Here is a 17,335-nt window from a genome sequence, read left to right as displayed (position 1 = left end):
GAGACCTCGCTGAAAGATGTAAAAAGCAATCAGGTCCCTCCCTATCTCCTCTACCGAGCCAAAGGTCAGCTGCACCGCCGTCAAGCATCGCCGCGGGGATGAAACCACTTGCTGCAATGTCGATGTTGGGCGCGGCCGCTGACCTGGAAGTAGGCCTCCAATGGAGGTTGATAGAATGCCGGAGCTCACCGATGTTAACAAACGGCACGCAGCCGTCGAGATGAAGCTCGCCAAAATTGCTTCCAAACTTCGGAAGGCCCAACCTAATGAACTCTCGCCAGCTCCTTTGATGTAGATTAGCCCGCCCTCAATCACGACACTCATGCCACGGGTGGGAGAAGGCAGGCATAGATGATTGGAGTAGCAAGAACTCATCACAGTATGCCCACCAAAGACAACACCGTCATCGCCGTCTTCATATGCCTCCTCGCCGCCACGGCGAGCCAAGTCGATGTCGAGGTTATCGAGGGCGCAGCTTTGCGGCCACTAGTGCTTATTGCTGAGGGGCTTGGCAAGAGGAGCATATGATTCCATCCCCAACCGTAGGGGCTTGACATCACAGCTCCTCGGCCATTCACCGGTGCTGCACCTAGACACCATGGAAAGAGAGCCCCTGCTCTTCTCCATCGCTCCACCATCCTCAATCTGTCTTCCCCACCCCTCACCACCATGGTCAGCCGATGTGAGGAGGATGAACAGAGAAAGGATGGAGACCAAGGATAGAGAGCAGACCTTGGGCTTATTGACGGAGATCCATGGGGGATGGTCGAGCACCGCCGTCTCTGACCGCCGGATCTCCTTGCCGCGCCGTCACCACCATCATTCGCACCAGATCTTGCCCAGAAGATCTGGATCTTGACTCCAAGACCTCGGCATCCCGCCGACAACTCCAACCTAGCCCTATCTACATCACCGGCGCATCCCCCTCCCCATCTCCGACCGGCAGCACCGCCGGAGAAGGGTCGGGTTCGGCCCGGTCTCCTCGGGTCAACGGGCAGAAGAGGGTGGGGGAGAGGGAGGACGAAGAGGAGAGCGGTTCACGCGTTCTGGTCCACCCTTCTGTTTCGATTTGGAGAAAGATAGAGGGAGAAAGAGAGAGTTCTAATAAGAAAGATACAAAGGGGCTGGCAGCAAAAAAATACCAAACATACGCGGGGTGGGGAGTTGTGGACTAGAAGCACCTAGACGGTGAATTAGACTACGACATATACCGGCAACTGTAAAAACAAGTTTTCGAGAATCTATTGAGCTGTCTGTAATCACAAACCGCTTGCAGATGGTGCAAGTTAGCTCAAAAGCTATTTATGTAAGGACGTGTCTAGGGAGCAATCGGAGGCCCGTTTGTTCTAACTAGCCTTCACCCAAAAATGGAAAGTACCTAGCGCACCTATCTGAAAAGGGAAAGAGGCTAATACAACCTGGAATCACCCGAAAGGCCCACATGTGCAATTAATTTTCATGCATGAACATTTCAAAAAGTCGTAATTTTTAGACTGTTTGTCGGAACTCTGTTCCGTTTTCACCGTTGGCCTTCTCGCGGCGATATCTTTAAAAGTAAATCCCATTTGTGTATGTTTCAACAAAAAAATATTTGAACAGAACTTTAGTGTTGTGGCAAAACAACTTTGTATACTGAGTTGCTTACACTATATTTTTTGAATATTTTGTACCCAATTTAGTTTGATATTACTCACTTAGCAACAACTTCATAGTACTAAGAATCACAACTTTGCACTACTAGTTTCTACCATAGTTTCTAATATAGTTGGTATGTTATTTTCTGACATAAAATCCCTACTCAAGTGAAAATAGATCTGATGTAGCTTCCATGGAGTAGAAGAAAACATATTATCTAGAATAAACAGGAGGAAAATTCTCAGATACAAGTTCAAGTAGAAATCCCGGGTACACTGTTCTAGTAGATAGGGCGAACAAAACTCTATGCAACTAGATCTTTGCTGAAAACACATTTGGTAACAAAGCTGGGCACTAGGAAAGGAACACACTTCTTTACATCCAGGAAGCATCTTAGTAGATTACATAGGTACAACTTAGTAACATACCTATGGCAACATAAAAATGGAAGTGTATACTTTCTTGAAAAAATCATGATGGCAGAGGAGTAGTACAAGTGCAAGAACTTTAACTCCCAGGTGCAATATCATGACATAGTAGAACAAAACTTGAGCATGTTGTATCCATATATCAATGTGCACAAAATAGGAAAAATTAAGCAGGTGTGACACAAAATTGAGGCTCCCCCGGAATCAAACATGCTAGTAATAGTTATTGCACATATCTTTTGTGCAACAAAATATTAATATTTTACTGACATAAAAGATGAAGTTCAAGAACATGTTTTTAAGAAGAAGGTAGCTTCGACTACTGTAATTTCTGAATACAAAGCATGTGTCTTATCTGACTTTGTACATGTGTTGTAGCATCAATGTAGGAATAACATTTTGCTTCATTGATCATGCTGCCATCAACGCGAACTGCTTGTCTGAAAGAATGCAACAATATCAGTACAGTAGTGAGTTTTTTGTGGGTTGTTGTACTGAAAAATGCACAAAAGTTACGTATCATTTATTTGTAGCTTGCATGACCAGGGGTTGTTAAAAAAACTGAATAACCTAACTTAATTTACTTTCAGAAACCAACTTAGGCATAATTATCGAAACAATTCAGTTACTTTCCCAAACCAAAACAACTTAATTGCTTTCAGAAGCCAACTTAGGCATAATTATTGAAACAATTAAATTAATTTCACAAGTCAACTTAGATATAATTATCAAAACACAACTAGAGATGTCGCTCTTAACCACCACAACAAGGAACATGGCACCATCAGAATTTGGAAGAGAAAGCAAAGCAAATATATGTGGTGGTACAATCCTTGGCGAGCTCACCCCGAGCGTGCCAACGGGGCACGGCATTGCAGGCCACCTCTGTACTAAGGGCAAATGAGACAAGCAACAGAGGCCGCCTCTTCCAAGCGAAGACTTTGAGGCAGTGTTCCGGGAGTTTGACAAAAACTCCAGGGATAACTTACTTGAAAAAATCAGCATGCAACTTATTTAATTCTAGTAGACAACTTAATCACAATATTAGACATTACCCGTAGGACAACTTAGCAACTTCATGACTAGTTGATACAACTTATGACCAATATTTGAACTACTTGAACATTACCTAATAAGCAATTTTATGCAACTTAAAGACTACCCAGAGAGCAAATTAGCATCAATTTTTAGCCAATTTAAACATTCTATAAAGCAACTTAACAAGGTAGCAGTCAATAAGTTGTTTAAAATGGGTAAGCAACTTACGTTGGTCAGGAGCCACGACTGGCTTGAACTAGCGCTCAAGCTAGACATTTGGGGCGCCGCGACCAGCTCAAGCTAGGAACCATGCTCACCACCACCGAATGAAGCTAGGCGCCATGTCCTCCACCACCTCCTTCCTTGAGATGGTACCGGCTGCACCACCCGGGAGACACCGCTTCTAGGTACAGGATGTCGAGCTCAATCTGGTAGAAGCAGATGCTCCACTAGGAACCAATCTCCTCCAGGTCCAGCTGTCATGCTTGAGCAACCATTGTCAACCAAACCATGGCAGCAACAACATAGTCTTAGGATGATGAATCCAAACAAAATTCAACGCATTACCACCGCTACCAACAAAATTAGAAAATTTATAGTAACCAAATCAGCAACTTAACGACAACCAGACATCTTGATATTAAATTTGGGCATCATTAGAAGGATATACTATCAGGTTTTAGTGCATTCATTTTCACACAAAAGATCAGCAACCTAGCAATTTTTAGCGGGCAACTTAGCAACAACCTACACTCAACTTAACATTAAAGTTTGGAAAAAAAGATAGAGGAATTGCTAGATTACAAGTCAAGTATTTTCACGACACACCCTGCAACAACTTAATGATATAGGATCGATGGGAGATTTGGATAGACTCAAAAGAACACCATCCAAGATCTTAAAAAGTAGACGTGCACGGCTCATGCAAGAACTTACTAGATAGTATATGTAACTTAGTGGATGGAAGTTATAACTTAGATAATTATGGAAAACACCAGGGGTGTCTGTAAACAACTAAAATCCATGCATATGCAACTAAATGAGTTGATATAAGGGATTAAGATCCCTGGATATGCATCCTAATAAGCATACAAAGAATAATCAGACATCCACAAAATAACTAAAGTCCCTATATATGCAACTTAATAAGCAAATAAGAAACAACTAAGATTGTTGGATATACAACTTAATGTGAAAAAAACAACTAAAATCCCTAGATATGCAACTGAATGACTGGAAAAAAATCCAACTAAGATCCTGGTACACCAAAATCAAAAGGTACAATATAGATATTAATAATTTGTCTATGTCACTTGTTCAACATATAAACACCAAAAAATGCAAAAACAATGTCTTGTGGTATGGTACGTCTATCTAGATTAGCAACTTCATGACCAGTTGATACGACTTAGACGTTACCCATAGGATAACTTAGCATCAATTCTTAGACAACTTATCGTCAATGTTTACACTACTTAAACATCACCTAGGAAGAAGCTTATCATCAATATTTATGCAACTTAAACATACCCAGAAACCAAATTAGCATCAATGTTCACGCAACTTATGCATTCAACTTATTATCAGTGTTTACACGACTTAAACATTACCCAAAGAGCAAATTTGCATAAATATTTCATCAACTTTACCAGAAAGCAACTTAGCATCAATGTTTAGCCAATTTAAACATTACTATAAAGCAATTTAACAAAGTAGCAGTCAGTAAGATAGTTAAAATGGATAAGCAACTTACGTTGGTCAGGGGCGAGCTAGCGCTCAAGCTAGACATCGGGGGCACCGCGACCGGCTCAAGCTAGGCACCATGCTCTCCACCACCAACTCGAGCTAGGCGCCATGTCCTCCTCCACCGCCTTGCTCAAGATGGTACCAGCTGCACCGCTCGGGATCCACCGCTTCTAGGTACAAGATTCCGAGCTCGGTCTGGTAGAAGCAGATGCTCCACCACGAACCATCTCCCCCAGGTCCAGCTGTCGTGCTTGAGCCACCATTGTGAACCAAACCATGGTGAAGCGGCGATGACAGTCTTAGGATGATGGAATCCAAACAAAATTCAACACATTACCACCCCTATCAACAAAAAGTAGAAAACTAACAATAACCAAATCAACAACTTAATGACAACCAATAGAAAACTTCTAGGAGACATCTTGACACTAAAGTTGGGCATCATTAGAAGGATATACTATCATGTTTGAGTGTATTCATTTTTCACAGAAAAGAACTGTGATCCCTTACCAGATAGCAACTTAACAATTTTCAGCGGGTAACTTAGCAACAACCTGAACACAACTTGACATTAAAGTTAGGAAAAATACAGGTCTTGCTAGGTTATAGGTCAGGTATTTTCACGACATAGCCTGCATGGTTGCATCAACTCAATGATACGGGTCGACTCAAAGGAACACCACCCAAGATCTTAAAAAGTAGACGCACACAACTCTTGCAGTAACTTAGTAGATAGATACCTGCAACTTAGTGGACATGAAGTTATAACTTAGATAGTTATGGAAAACACCAGGGGTGTCTACAACTACAATTTAGTTAGATTCCCATACACTTTAAACCCCAGTCCCGTGAACAAATTTGGGAAAGACAACACTCAACTATATAAGAGTTGTTGCAAAATGCGTGCCACAACTCAATGATACAGGTCGTTGTGACTTTTGTGGGATGGAAAGACCACCACCCAAAGATCTTAAACATAGATACACACAACACCCCCCGCAGCACCTCAATTATACCAGACATGATGACTTAGATAGACCAGGAAGAACAACACCCAATATCTAAAAAAAGTAGATGCACCTGACACTCCTGCAGCTACTTAGTGGACTGGAAGCCGCAACTTAGGTAGTCATGGAAATCATAAGTGGATGTGTACAGTTCCAACTTAATTAGTAAGATTTCTAGACCCTTTATATCCACTCCTAGAAATTTAATTCAGAAAAAATAGAGAAAACAGCAGCTGAATGTTTAGTTAGTTTACCTACATTCTTTAGAACCCACTCGTAGGAATAAGAATATTTGCTAGTGATACACTAGTTCTAAGTGAACAGAGGAATTTAGCATTGTAGCAAAGTTAGCAAACGCGCCAATATGTTACGTCACATATGAATTGACTGCCATCTTACAATATCCAATGATCTACAATAAGATGTGAACTAGTTAATCAATGTCGAGTGTCCAATTATTCTGCTTACAGTATTGATCTCTCTGTCTATCAAGCCAACTAGTCAATTAAATTTTATTCAGCTATGTGTTCGCCAACCAAAAGACCCAGGTCACTGTTGCACTCAAGAAATACAAAAATCAACCACACTGTCCCGGTTCTACGACTACAGCCAGTAAGAAATGAGCGAGATATCTCACCATGATGCGGAGGATCTCCACGCCTTCAGGGAGGAACAGCATCATACGGCTGGTCAGGTTGAACGGCCCCGTGAACCTCCATCCGAGCGGCATGGCTGCCCCCTGCCCTGCGCCGCGAGCGCCTCGATGGCCTTGGCGGTGCGCTCGAACGCCTGGATGTTCGCCGCCCGCTCGTCCTCGATGCTACTGAAATCCTTCATGTTGTAGGAATTCGGGTGCGACGGCGGTGGCACGAGGAGGCCGAGGATCCCTCACCCAGCCTCAGCGAACATGGAGGAGCTCTAGCACAAGAAGACCAGCGTGAATCTGGCGACTCACACGGCGGTGAGCAGGCTCTTGTTGGCCGCGAGGAAGGCGACCGCGGTCCTCAGCTAGTTGTGGAGGTGGAGCCTCCACCTCTCGCCCGATCTCTCCACCATCGCGCGACGGCCCGCAGGGTGGAATCGAGATCTCCATGGGGCGAGGAAGTAGGCGACGAGCTGGGATGTCGCGGAGGTCGGGAGGTGATGGGGGAAGGCGATGAAGGAAGGGACCGGGGCGAGGGGGATTCCAGCGCCCTCATACGCGCACATCTATAGCCGCCGACGCGTCTCGTTCTCCCGTGCGCGTCTGGCTCGCCGCCGGCGAGATCAAATCCCTAGCTAGAGAGAAGGTGGGGAATGGGGGAAACGGCAGACGGGCACGGGACGAGCGGACCTCTGCTCTCACACGGCACGCACCAGGTGGGACTTCAGGTGGAAACTATCGGGACGACGAGAGCTGCGGGACGCGTCGATCGTGTCGATCCGGAGCGATCGGGCGGCCACAAATCGAAGGCTAGGGACGACAAACGAGAACCCGTGCACTTATTAGCACTTGGGTTATGTAATCTGCCGTGTGTCTATAATACTAGTTGAGTGCCCGTGCGTTGCTACGGGTCTTTGTTAAATGTTTCTATAGAAAACAACTAATAGTATGAAGAATATCTCCTGTTTTCAGCGGTTAGTTTCCAACAGTCATCGTATCTACCTCGTGTTCAGGGAGTGTTGAACCATGGAACTCTCAAAGTCTAAAAACCATTACAAGCGAGGTTGCTATCACTCGACAACGATGGTGCTACAATGTTTGCATTGAGTTATGAGATATTTTTCAGCTGTTGTGATAACTTTTGGCTAAAACAACACATTCGAGTATCCACATGGACATCTAATTAAGTGCCATTCAGTATATGCTTCATGGCCCTGTGATGGGTGCAAATTGAAAATAAACTTTTCTAATATGAAAAGAAGTATACATGTGAAAGAGCAAAAGGTGTGTACCTTTTCCGACTTATAAGATGTGCAAATGAAATAAAATTCAATGACGATTCTCCAATAAGGGATTTATCTCAATTTTTTAATTTTAAACCAATAAAATGAGAGAAATAATGAACCAACACTATTAGATCTCAAAATAATTGTATTGGATCCATTGAACTATTTGCAGACAAATTAGAAAAACTCTTCGTCAACACGGTGGTTACAATCATGATTATTCGTGCCAAAGTAGTAATATGAGATTCATTATACATCATGTAGTGTCGACTCCACATCCAATGTGTTGGCACCCATTTTCATTATGGCCAACATCCTCAAAATCTTCAATCCGACCCTTGTTAGGTGTGATGGATTCTACAAAAGTCACGTGAGAGTTGCTGCTCTGCTATGCCAGGTTGGATATGGTTTCAAACCGAAGAGGTCCATCGTATATTTACCATGATTACTCTTCATATAAAACTGAAGAGGTCCATCATACATATATATGATGGAATAATATGGGGGCTTAAAAATTACCATCAGAATTATGATGTATGCTTCGTATACTCATGATTTCAAATATACATTTATAAAAAACACAATGAATCTGAAGAAAGACTGAAGAACTAAAATAAGGTGCTCCTTGTAACATGACTACCTACATCCTCTAGTATGCTCTGTGCTTAAACATTTTTTGAAGCTGTAGATTTTTTTAATGGCTTCTCCAAACCTGGAAAAATGGCATAAAACCTAAAAAGTGCACAAAAGTGGAATAATGGCATAAAAACTAAAATGGTAATTTGCATGGAGGAATTTACAAATCATCAAAGAAAGGAAAAGGTAATAACGACCATGCAGGTGACAACACCTCTACGTACCAAAGCCATCCATGGTCAAGCTCCTTAGGTGCTCAAGGCTGATCAACTCTTTGAAATTGGCGATTTGCCACCATGACCATGTCCTCTGCATCAATGTCTGTAGCAATAGCCTCATCTCCAAGGCCATTTACGATGCAATTCATAGGACCTATAATAATTTGAGGTAGAATCAGAGAAAGATCCGAAGAAATCTAAGGCTGAGATGAGGACCATCACTCATTTTCATGCTACACATACCAGCACAATATCCACTTACATTGTCAATATTAATTAAATCTTCGTAGGTGAAATCAAATGCAAATAAACATGAACCGGAGCAAAAATAAGAAAGATTACTAACTTTAACAAGCCACTCCTGCCCTCTACACATCTGAACTTGACGGTGACCATATTATAAGCAAATAAGGTGTAAAAAAATTTCACACAGAAAAAAAGTTAACTTTTCATATCCTAACCATTTATCTCGGGAGTAAATCTTATCTCTAGTGTATTTAGACAGCCTACGTCTGCATCGATGAACACAACATCCTACCTACATCTGCATAGTACATACATGTGTATAGGCGAGTGTACCTCAATATTATTTCAAATATATTATGAAACAACAGCTGCCGATTTAAATCATAATTGACTTATAGCCGGTAACTGAATCTATCATGATTTTACATAATTAGTAAAGGACATCAATATAACTGCGAAATTAAATATTTGGCAAAGCAGAGTTGCCACACTTCTGCTCCGGTGCTCCTCCCCTGAATTTTTTTTGGGCGCGTTAAATACAACGGTGGAGATTTTCCCATACCTGTTCGTAAACGGGGGCACGATCGTAATTTTAGTGTAGGTTCACCAACCGTACAACCCTGTATAGGCTCGTATGGCCCGCGTTGTATTGTACCTCGTTTTTTACGACATGGGGCGGTACTTAGGCTGATGAGATCATTACCTGGTCACGTGACCTTTTTTTTCTTACATGAGGTACACATACCGTATCAATACAGACGGGTATACATGGGATGGATATGGGTTTCGGCGGACCAACACATGAAAAAAAAAACCCAACTACAACTCTTTAACTTTGTTTAGGGGGGAGCACCGTAGCAGGGCTCAGAGTTGCCAATGTCAGTAAGACGGAAGCAATCTACAAATATGCCATGAATAATACATATTTTCCTTCTTCACACATAGCCTGTCAACATTTTTGAGTGAATTTGATTCAACAAGATAATAAAGAAGGCTTACTGACAACATCGAGAAAATGACAATCCTCATCAGCACTTGGCTTGTCGATAGCAGAACTGAGTTGGTCATCTCATTTCTCAACAGCGTTGAGTTGATGCACATGCTCGGATCCCAAAGCTCGGCGTTCATATTCTAGAGGCTCGATTTGCTGCTGATGAATAATGCACAGAAAAGCACACTGTTGAGAATATGTACACGTTCTAAATAGAAAAGGAACTCGTCAATATGTGTGAGTGCACTGCTCCAAATTATGTATTATGCTCCTAATTTAGTGTATGAAAGCATAAATACTGAAGCGTGGATACAAAAAGAAATGCGCATAGATACATAAGAAAGATTATAACAAGATAATGGAAAACTGTATAGTAGCTCGGTTTTCAACTTGAAAAAAAAAGTATAGTATCAATATGAATAAATTTGAGTGAGTATAGCATCAGATCGAGATAATAGATGGTGCTCTTTGGTTAATTCATTATTGACCTCGATGAATTTGTGGAGGTCTGCATTCATCAACTCAAAGAGAACATAATATCCTTGAAGTCCCTGCTCGATAGTGGTAACATTATATGCATGATCTCAAGTATTTTAGGATGTCTCAATGGCCAGTGTAATTTGATCTGAAGGAGAATCCGGGCAGCATCAGATAAGTGCTCAAAGATAGTGTGTCTTCTTTATTGCAACCTTCTCACCAATATGTTGGTCAATATCTGAACAAAAAACAGTGTAACTCCTTATGACAATGACTTCATGAATTATCACCAAATTCAGTAAAGAAGTCCATCTTCAAGTAACCCTGAGAAAAGTGCAACAAATTGAGTTAATACTGCAAAGTCAACAAGCTTTTCTGAACATACATAAAACAGAAACAAATTTAAATCCTACATACATTCACCAAGAAAATAGGAAATAGTGATGATGTGCTTACAAATATGGGATTGAATTTTCTGAATGAGATGTCCGCTGAAATTCAGATTCAGCGGCAAATACTAATTAGTCCACGAAAAGCCTGCCCAGGCAGTGTCACCGGGTCATCCTGGAGCAGCCACAATCCAATTGCTACAATGCCTCCTCATCCCAGCTGCGACGGAGTTACGATTTGGAACTGCACGCCGTCGAGGCCCCACCGGTCCTGAATTGCTACCGCCGCCTGGAGAATTCCTCTGCTGCTGCCAAGCCCCGAGAAGGGCTGGACGTGAGACATCTCCACCGTACTTCCGCGCGCCGCAAGACCTGCACCCGGACGGAAGCGCCGTTGTGTTCCCGCTCAACCGTCCACGCGCCGCTGCTTCGCATGCCTATCTCAGAGGCCGCGCCGCCGACCTCCATTTGGCGAGTCTCCTCACGTATGCCCCAGTTCGTGTCATCCTCCTCAAAGCCGGGGCCAGAGCTGGTTGTTCCGCTGAAGATTTCCCGTACAAGCGACCGAGGGATCGAGGGCTCCTGCTGAGGATAGGGAAAGTGATACAACGCTGGGTATGGGCAGGTTGAGAATGAACAGACATCGAGTTGGAGAGCGGCATCGTGGGCAGGGGTTGAAAACGAACGTGGCCTGCGGTTTCTTTAATCTTTTCGGTCACTGTTTTCTACAAACGATGCGGGATTTTGCGGGAGGATCGGGTAGACGAGGACGACGTACCATAAGACACCACCTCTAGCCATTTAATATAGTAGAGATAATCGGACAAGGAAAGAGACTAGTACACATGCTGGTGCGAAGGGAAAGGGCTGCGGAATACAAAGATCCCACCAGACCCACGACCCACGACCCAAGCGACACCCTCCATACACTGGGGAGGAGTCTGTCCGTAGGTGCCGTTTTTCACGGGGATCGACCGTCTTTTATTCTACAGACAACCTCTGCCGTTTTTCGTTTTCTCTCTTCCACACCTCATCTAATTTCCTATGTGGAGCGTTACAGACTGCTGACTCAATGCCGCAACTCGAACTGATCTAGAGAGCTTGTGGAACCTCATCCCTGGTATAAACGAACCAATCTACAAGTAATCAGTTTGACGAGTTCATGGAAGAAACTCCGCTAGACATGCCGGCCTAGTCGCCTGGACATGTCATCCATCTCCCCGTTTACCCAGGCTAAAAGTAGTTTTTGTATGCACCTCCCGTCGCTATGATCTTCTCAAAATCGGCTTAAAATCGGGAGTGGTGTTTTGGCAATATGCTCCCGGGAGTGATGTTTTGGCACATGGGAGCATATGCTCCCTTTATTTTGAAATACATGTTAGATACATTTTAAAATGTCAAAAAATTTGAAACAAAAATTTCGCACGTACATCTTCATGTGCTATGCGCTCACAAAGTCGTTTCATGAAAAATCAACATGTCATGCGACGTGTGTAAAAAAGACAAAATTCGGTGATGAAACAAAGACTTGTCACGAGATAAATTTTCTCTTTTTCGCTTAGACTACAAAAAATATTATTTTTTCGTGAAACTTGACGAATACACATATATTATGGAGATGTACATGTAAATTTTTTTGTCAAAATTTTTTAACACTTGGAAATATATTTTTATGGTAGAGGGATCATACGCATCCGGGAGCCGAATTGAGTTTCTGATATGCTCCCTTTATTTTGAAATGTATGTTACACATGTTTTAAAATTTCAAAAAAAATCGAAACGAAAAATTGGTACGTACATCTTCACATGTTACACGCTCACAAAGTTGTTTCATGAAAAATCGACTTGTCGTGTGGTCTGTGTAAAAAATAAAAAATTCAATGCTTAAAATAAGGCTTTTTAGAAGACAAATTTTCTCTTTTTTACATAGACCACAAAAAATATTTATTCCTCGTGAAACTTGACAAACACACGTATATTATGAAAATATACATGTAGAATTTTTTGTCAAAATTTTTCGACGGTTCGAAACATAATTTTTTGTTATAGGGAGCATATGCACCCTAGAGCCGAATTGAATTTCCGATTAAAATCCATTTACTACTGCATGGCCTATATAAAGATTTGTTTGCTCCCACTCACAAATACATGCATGGCAACCACACCGCATTGTCCTCAAGACCACTGTAGTATCCGGCCAACGTTCTTGTCCACACAACCATTGTGTCTTGGTCAAATATAGCTAAATATAGAAAAAGGTTCCTTCCTATATAAATGTCTGCTGCTCGTCCTAGAGTAAATCCTCTGGTACGTGCAAGGTGAGGTAACTCTAACAGAGAAACATCAACGATGACAAAGATTTCTAGTAGTATCGTTGTTCTCTTAGTGTTACTCGTCTCATCGTGGAGGACGCCGTCGGTGCTGTCCCAAGATGATTATGGACGTCGGTAAGATGATATGCACTCCTCAATCTCCATTTACAAGCATGTCAATTGTTGCTAGATCATTATTACAACATAAGGTCGCGATTGACCTGGTGTGAAATAGCATATTGTGTATGTATATTTTTTTTACCCGGAAAAGAAAAAGTGTCTGTGTATTTTCCTAGTTCCTACGAGGTTCAGCGATCACTTTTTACACCCATGCATGCGTAGTTAATGTATTTTCCTTTATGATCGTTATTGTTTTCCTATTAGGGCGAAGACTGAGAAGACGCCAGAATCCAACAAAGACACAAGTAATGAGCCCGCGAAAGAGGCTGATGCGACCTACAAAGCAGAAGCAACCGATGCCGCAACTGTTCTTAAGGCCAAAGAAGAAATTGCAAATCGTACAGCGACACATATACAACAAGTCATCAACGATGGAAATGTTGCACTCAATACAAAAGAGGAGCTAATTGAGGGGTCAGCAGAGGTGATGGGTAAAATCGCCGAGGAGGTCTCCACAAAACTCTCCAAAGTTGCAACGGAACACGCCAAACTTGCCTTGGGTGGCGTCGTAGCAGCACTCAAGTTAAAGCAAGAGATATTGAAAAAGGTTGCACAGCAAGTGAAGGAGGTTTCAACAAACGCTGCATTGGCGGCTAACGCAAAGCAAGAGGCCTTGAAAAAAGCAGCAGATGATGTCAGCGCGGCTTCAGCCGACATGGCTACAAGCATGGCTATGATGGTTGATGTTGCAGCCGGTAATGTCTACTAACATCCTTAGATAAATTTTCTTTGTAAGAAATGTACATCGAATTAGAAATATCAGTTGGAAATCATTTCAAACATAGATATTATCTAACAACAAACCCACATATAAAATACTAATAAACTACTATTTACATTTGGATGGTTGTAACATCAAATGTAACAAGTTGGTTTTCCTTATTTTTCAGGTGTGGCTGGTGGGGCAGCAGCAGGAGTTGCTACTGGAATTGCCGGTGGTTTGAAAGGGGCAGCGTCGGGCGGTGCTCGAGTTGGTATATCTGGTGGCATACATGCTAATGTGAATATTGGTGTCGGTGCTGGTGTCGGTGCTGGTGTTGGTGCTCAAGCAGGTAAAAGTGGTAGTGCCAATGTAGCCGGAGGTGCAGAAAAATATGCAGGGGGTAGTGCAGATACCGGTGGTGGTGCAGGTGTCGGTGTGGGTGCTAAGGCTGGTGTTCATGCAAATGTGGGTATCTCCGGAGGCGCTAAAATAGGCGCTGGAGTTGGAGGTGGGATAGGTGGTGCCGGAAGCGCCAATGCTGGTGTGGGTACTAATGCCAATGTTGGAGCTGGAGGTAATGCTGGTATCGGTGCTGGTGTGGGTGTTGGAGCAAATGCTGGAATTGGTGCTGGAGTCGGTCTCTCCGGAGGTGCTAAGGTTGGTGGAGATGTGGGAGGAAATGTAGGAGGTGGTGCCAACGCAGGAGTGAATGCTGGTGTTGGTGTTGGTGTTGGTGCGAAAGTTGGTGGTGGTGTTGGAGCAAATGTGGGTGGGAAAACCAATGGAGATGTTGGTATTGGTGCAAATGCTGGAATTGGTGCTGGAGTCGGACTCTCCGGAGGCGCTAATGTTGGTGGAGATGTGGGAGGAAATGCAGGAGTTGGTGGTAGTGCTCACACAGGCGTGGATGCTGGTGTTGGTGCCGGTGTCTCTGGAGGTGCTACAGTTGGTGGTGGTGTTGGAGCAAATGTGGGTGGGAAAGCTAATGGAAATGTTGGTATTGGTGCGAATGCTGGAATTGGTGCTAGAGTGGGTCTCTCTGGAGGTGCTAAGGTTGGTGGAGATGTGGGAGGAAATGTAGGAGCTGGTGGTAGTGCTAACACAGGTGTGAATGCTGGTGTTGGTGCTGGTGTCTCTGGAGGTGCTACAGTTGGTGGTGGTGCTGGAGCAAATGTGGGTGGGAAAGCTAATGCAAATGTTGGTGTTGGTGCAAATGCTGGAATCGGTGCTGGAGTCGGGCTCTCCGGAGGTGCTAAAGTCGGTGCAGGCGTCGGGGCAAATTTAGGAGGTGGTGGTAATGTTGGTCTTGGTGGCGATGCAAATGCGAATGTTGGTGCTGGTGTGGGTGTAGGTGCTAAAGTTGGTGCTGGCATTGGAGCCAATGTAGGCGGAAATGTTAATGCCAATGCTGGTGGCCATGCTGGTCTTGGTGGTGGTATTGGTATATCGAAGAGTGTCAATGTAGGTGGTGGTGCTAACGCCGATGCGGGTGTTGGCGTGGGTGCTAATGTTGGGGTCAGTAAGAGCATTGGTGTGGGGATAGGGGCAAGTGGTGGTGCTTCTGGGTCTGGTGCAGCAAATGCGGGTGTTGGGAGTTGAAGCATCCAAGATCATCAATGGTGGTATTTACACCGGTAAAGATGCACAAACTCATAGATGAAGGAAACCAATGCAACGAAGTACACTGAAGTTGGCTCTTTGCTTCGGTTATGGTTCGACAAACAAGGAACTACAGAGAGCTACTACATGATTCATCATTGATATGCTTACTGCAGTCACTCATTTATACATATTGCATGTATTGTAAGTCAAAATGTGGAGATGTTATAGTAAATAATGACTCTCCTAGAGATTAGATATTTTTCAAGACATTATCATATACGTTGAAAGGGTTATTAACTATATATATTTGCGTTGCTAAATCGATCTTCATGATGACTAGCCTCAATGTCCTAAGTTCTCTTACTCGTAAAATATATACCCCTTCAGTTCACAATTACTTTATGTTCTAAGGTAAGTCAAAGTCAAACTTTGAAATATTTGACCAAATATATAGGATAAAGCATCAACATATATGATGTAATTACGCGCAAAAAAACATATATGATGTAATATCTATAGTATTATAATCGTCATGAACTATATTTTTATATTGTATGTGTTTGATATTACAGATGTTGATATTAAAAAATCTACATTTTTTATCAAACTCAATAAAAATTTAACTTTAACTAAACTCAAAACATGAACTAATTAAATAAAATCTGAGGAAATATCTCAGCCAGAAATGTGTTGTGTCCATCCGTTGGCTACACCACCCCACCCATCTGCCCTGCGATCAATTATTAAGATTCACGTTCTTATTTGCTAATTAGGTCATGTTCTGTAAATACACCCCTATTGTTAGTCATGAGTCTCCTACATATACGAAGAAAGCAAATTATGTCGTTCTGTACGTAGCAGTCTAGCGGTCTCCCGTAAATGCTCGCATGTTCCTAGCATTTGTTGCTCTGAGCGTATTAGACTATTACTCCACGTGAGCAACCAAGACTACCCACACGACTCGATATAACCAGAAAATGCCCCGTGAAAAGGGAAATCACCTTGTGTGCATTCCTCTCGCCACTCTCTCTTTGCCGAGCGCCTTGCAGGCCTGCACACCACCCGTTCCATGGGTTCGCACAAGCTATGCGCCGGCACCGCCGGCCACGACGGTCGCGGGATAAGATATTGACGCCACGATCAAGCGCTCGCGTCCTCCTCGCATGGCTCCTGCAGCAGAAAAATGCCCCTGCTTCCCCGACACGCAGCTCCTGCATGGCTCGTCATAGGCCTTGTTTGCCACGCGCAGCCGTGAGCTGTGGCTGCCGGTGCTGGCGAGGAAGCTCCTTGTACCAACAAGTGATTCGCAGAACGTCCCCAACCTCGTCCCAATACCTCCGCACAAGTTACGCGCACGACCTACAAAATCGGAAGCATAAGTCAATTAGAACGTTCATAGTAGAAGAATTTTTCTTACTATGATACAAATCCTTAGAGCCGTGGTAGCAAAATTCTTCTTTGCACGATGCAATTTTTCTTTCTGTTGTGGAAATCGGAAGAACATTTAATCTATATACCTAATAATAAAAGAGCTAACGTTTCCGCGGTTTCGTCTGTCGGTTTGCGCTTTCGTCCACCCTAATTTACGTTTCCGTCCGTACAAAAAGGAAGTCTCTCTCGTATATCGTGTTGGTTTCCTTTAGGTTGTCCGTCCTCGTACATGTCCCAAGAGGAGACCGGTCCAAACCCAATTCGTTTCCTTCTTTTTTTACCTTCGCTGAGTCTTTAAATAACGGTAGGATCGACTGACCTGCAACAAATCAATCCAAGCTAACCAGAAATCGAACAAGCGACAACA

General features: G+C 43.2%; 1 protein-coding gene and 1 long non-coding RNA gene across 2 annotated transcripts; one reads left to right on the top strand and one right to left on the bottom strand.

Annotated features, from left to right (window-relative positions):
• Positions 1-8,335: 8,335 nt before the first annotated feature.
• Positions 8,336-10,664, bottom strand: LOC127338490 (uncharacterized). Its single transcript, XR_007874381.1, has 2 exons — positions 9,883-10,664; positions 8,336-8,791 (listed from the first exon to the last, which is right to left on the bottom strand). It is a non-coding gene; the product is annotated as an uncharacterized lncRNA (long non-coding RNA).
• A 2,364-nt stretch (positions 10,665-13,028) lies between these two features.
• Positions 13,029-15,857, top strand: LOC127343066 (uncharacterized). Its single transcript, XM_051369143.1, has 3 exons — positions 13,029-13,187; positions 13,437-13,927; positions 14,123-15,857. The coding sequence occupies exons 1-3, from the start codon at positions 13,090-13,092 to the stop codon at positions 15,532-15,534; spliced, it is 2,001 nt and encodes a 666-aa protein (XP_051225103.1). The 5' UTR covers positions 13,029-13,089; the 3' UTR covers positions 15,535-15,857.
• The last annotated feature ends 1,478 nt before the right edge of the window (positions 15,858-17,335 follow it).

The sequence above is a fragment of the Lolium perenne genome, chromosome 3 (genome assembly GCF_019359855.2).
Source record: "Lolium perenne isolate Kyuss_39 chromosome 3, Kyuss_2.0, whole genome shotgun sequence".
Taxonomy (NCBI): Eukaryota; Viridiplantae; Streptophyta; class Magnoliopsida; order Poales; family Poaceae; genus Lolium; species Lolium perenne.
The sequence above is the reverse complement of the archived record's forward strand: the minus strand, read 5'-3'. Positions and strand labels throughout refer to the sequence as shown.

Coding starts and splice junctions, on each gene's coding strand:
- LOC127343066 (XM_051369143.1), top strand. CDS start 13,090: ATGACAAAGATTTCTAGTAGTATCGTTGTTCTCTTAGTGTTACTCGTC. Junction 13,188..13,436: donor CAAGATGATTATGGACGTCG/GTAAGATGATAT, acceptor TTTTCCTATTAG/GGCGAAGACTGAGAAGACGC. Junction 13,928..14,122: donor GATGGTTGATGTTGCAGCCG/GTAATGTCTACT, acceptor CTTATTTTTCAG/GTGTGGCTGGTGGGGCAGCA.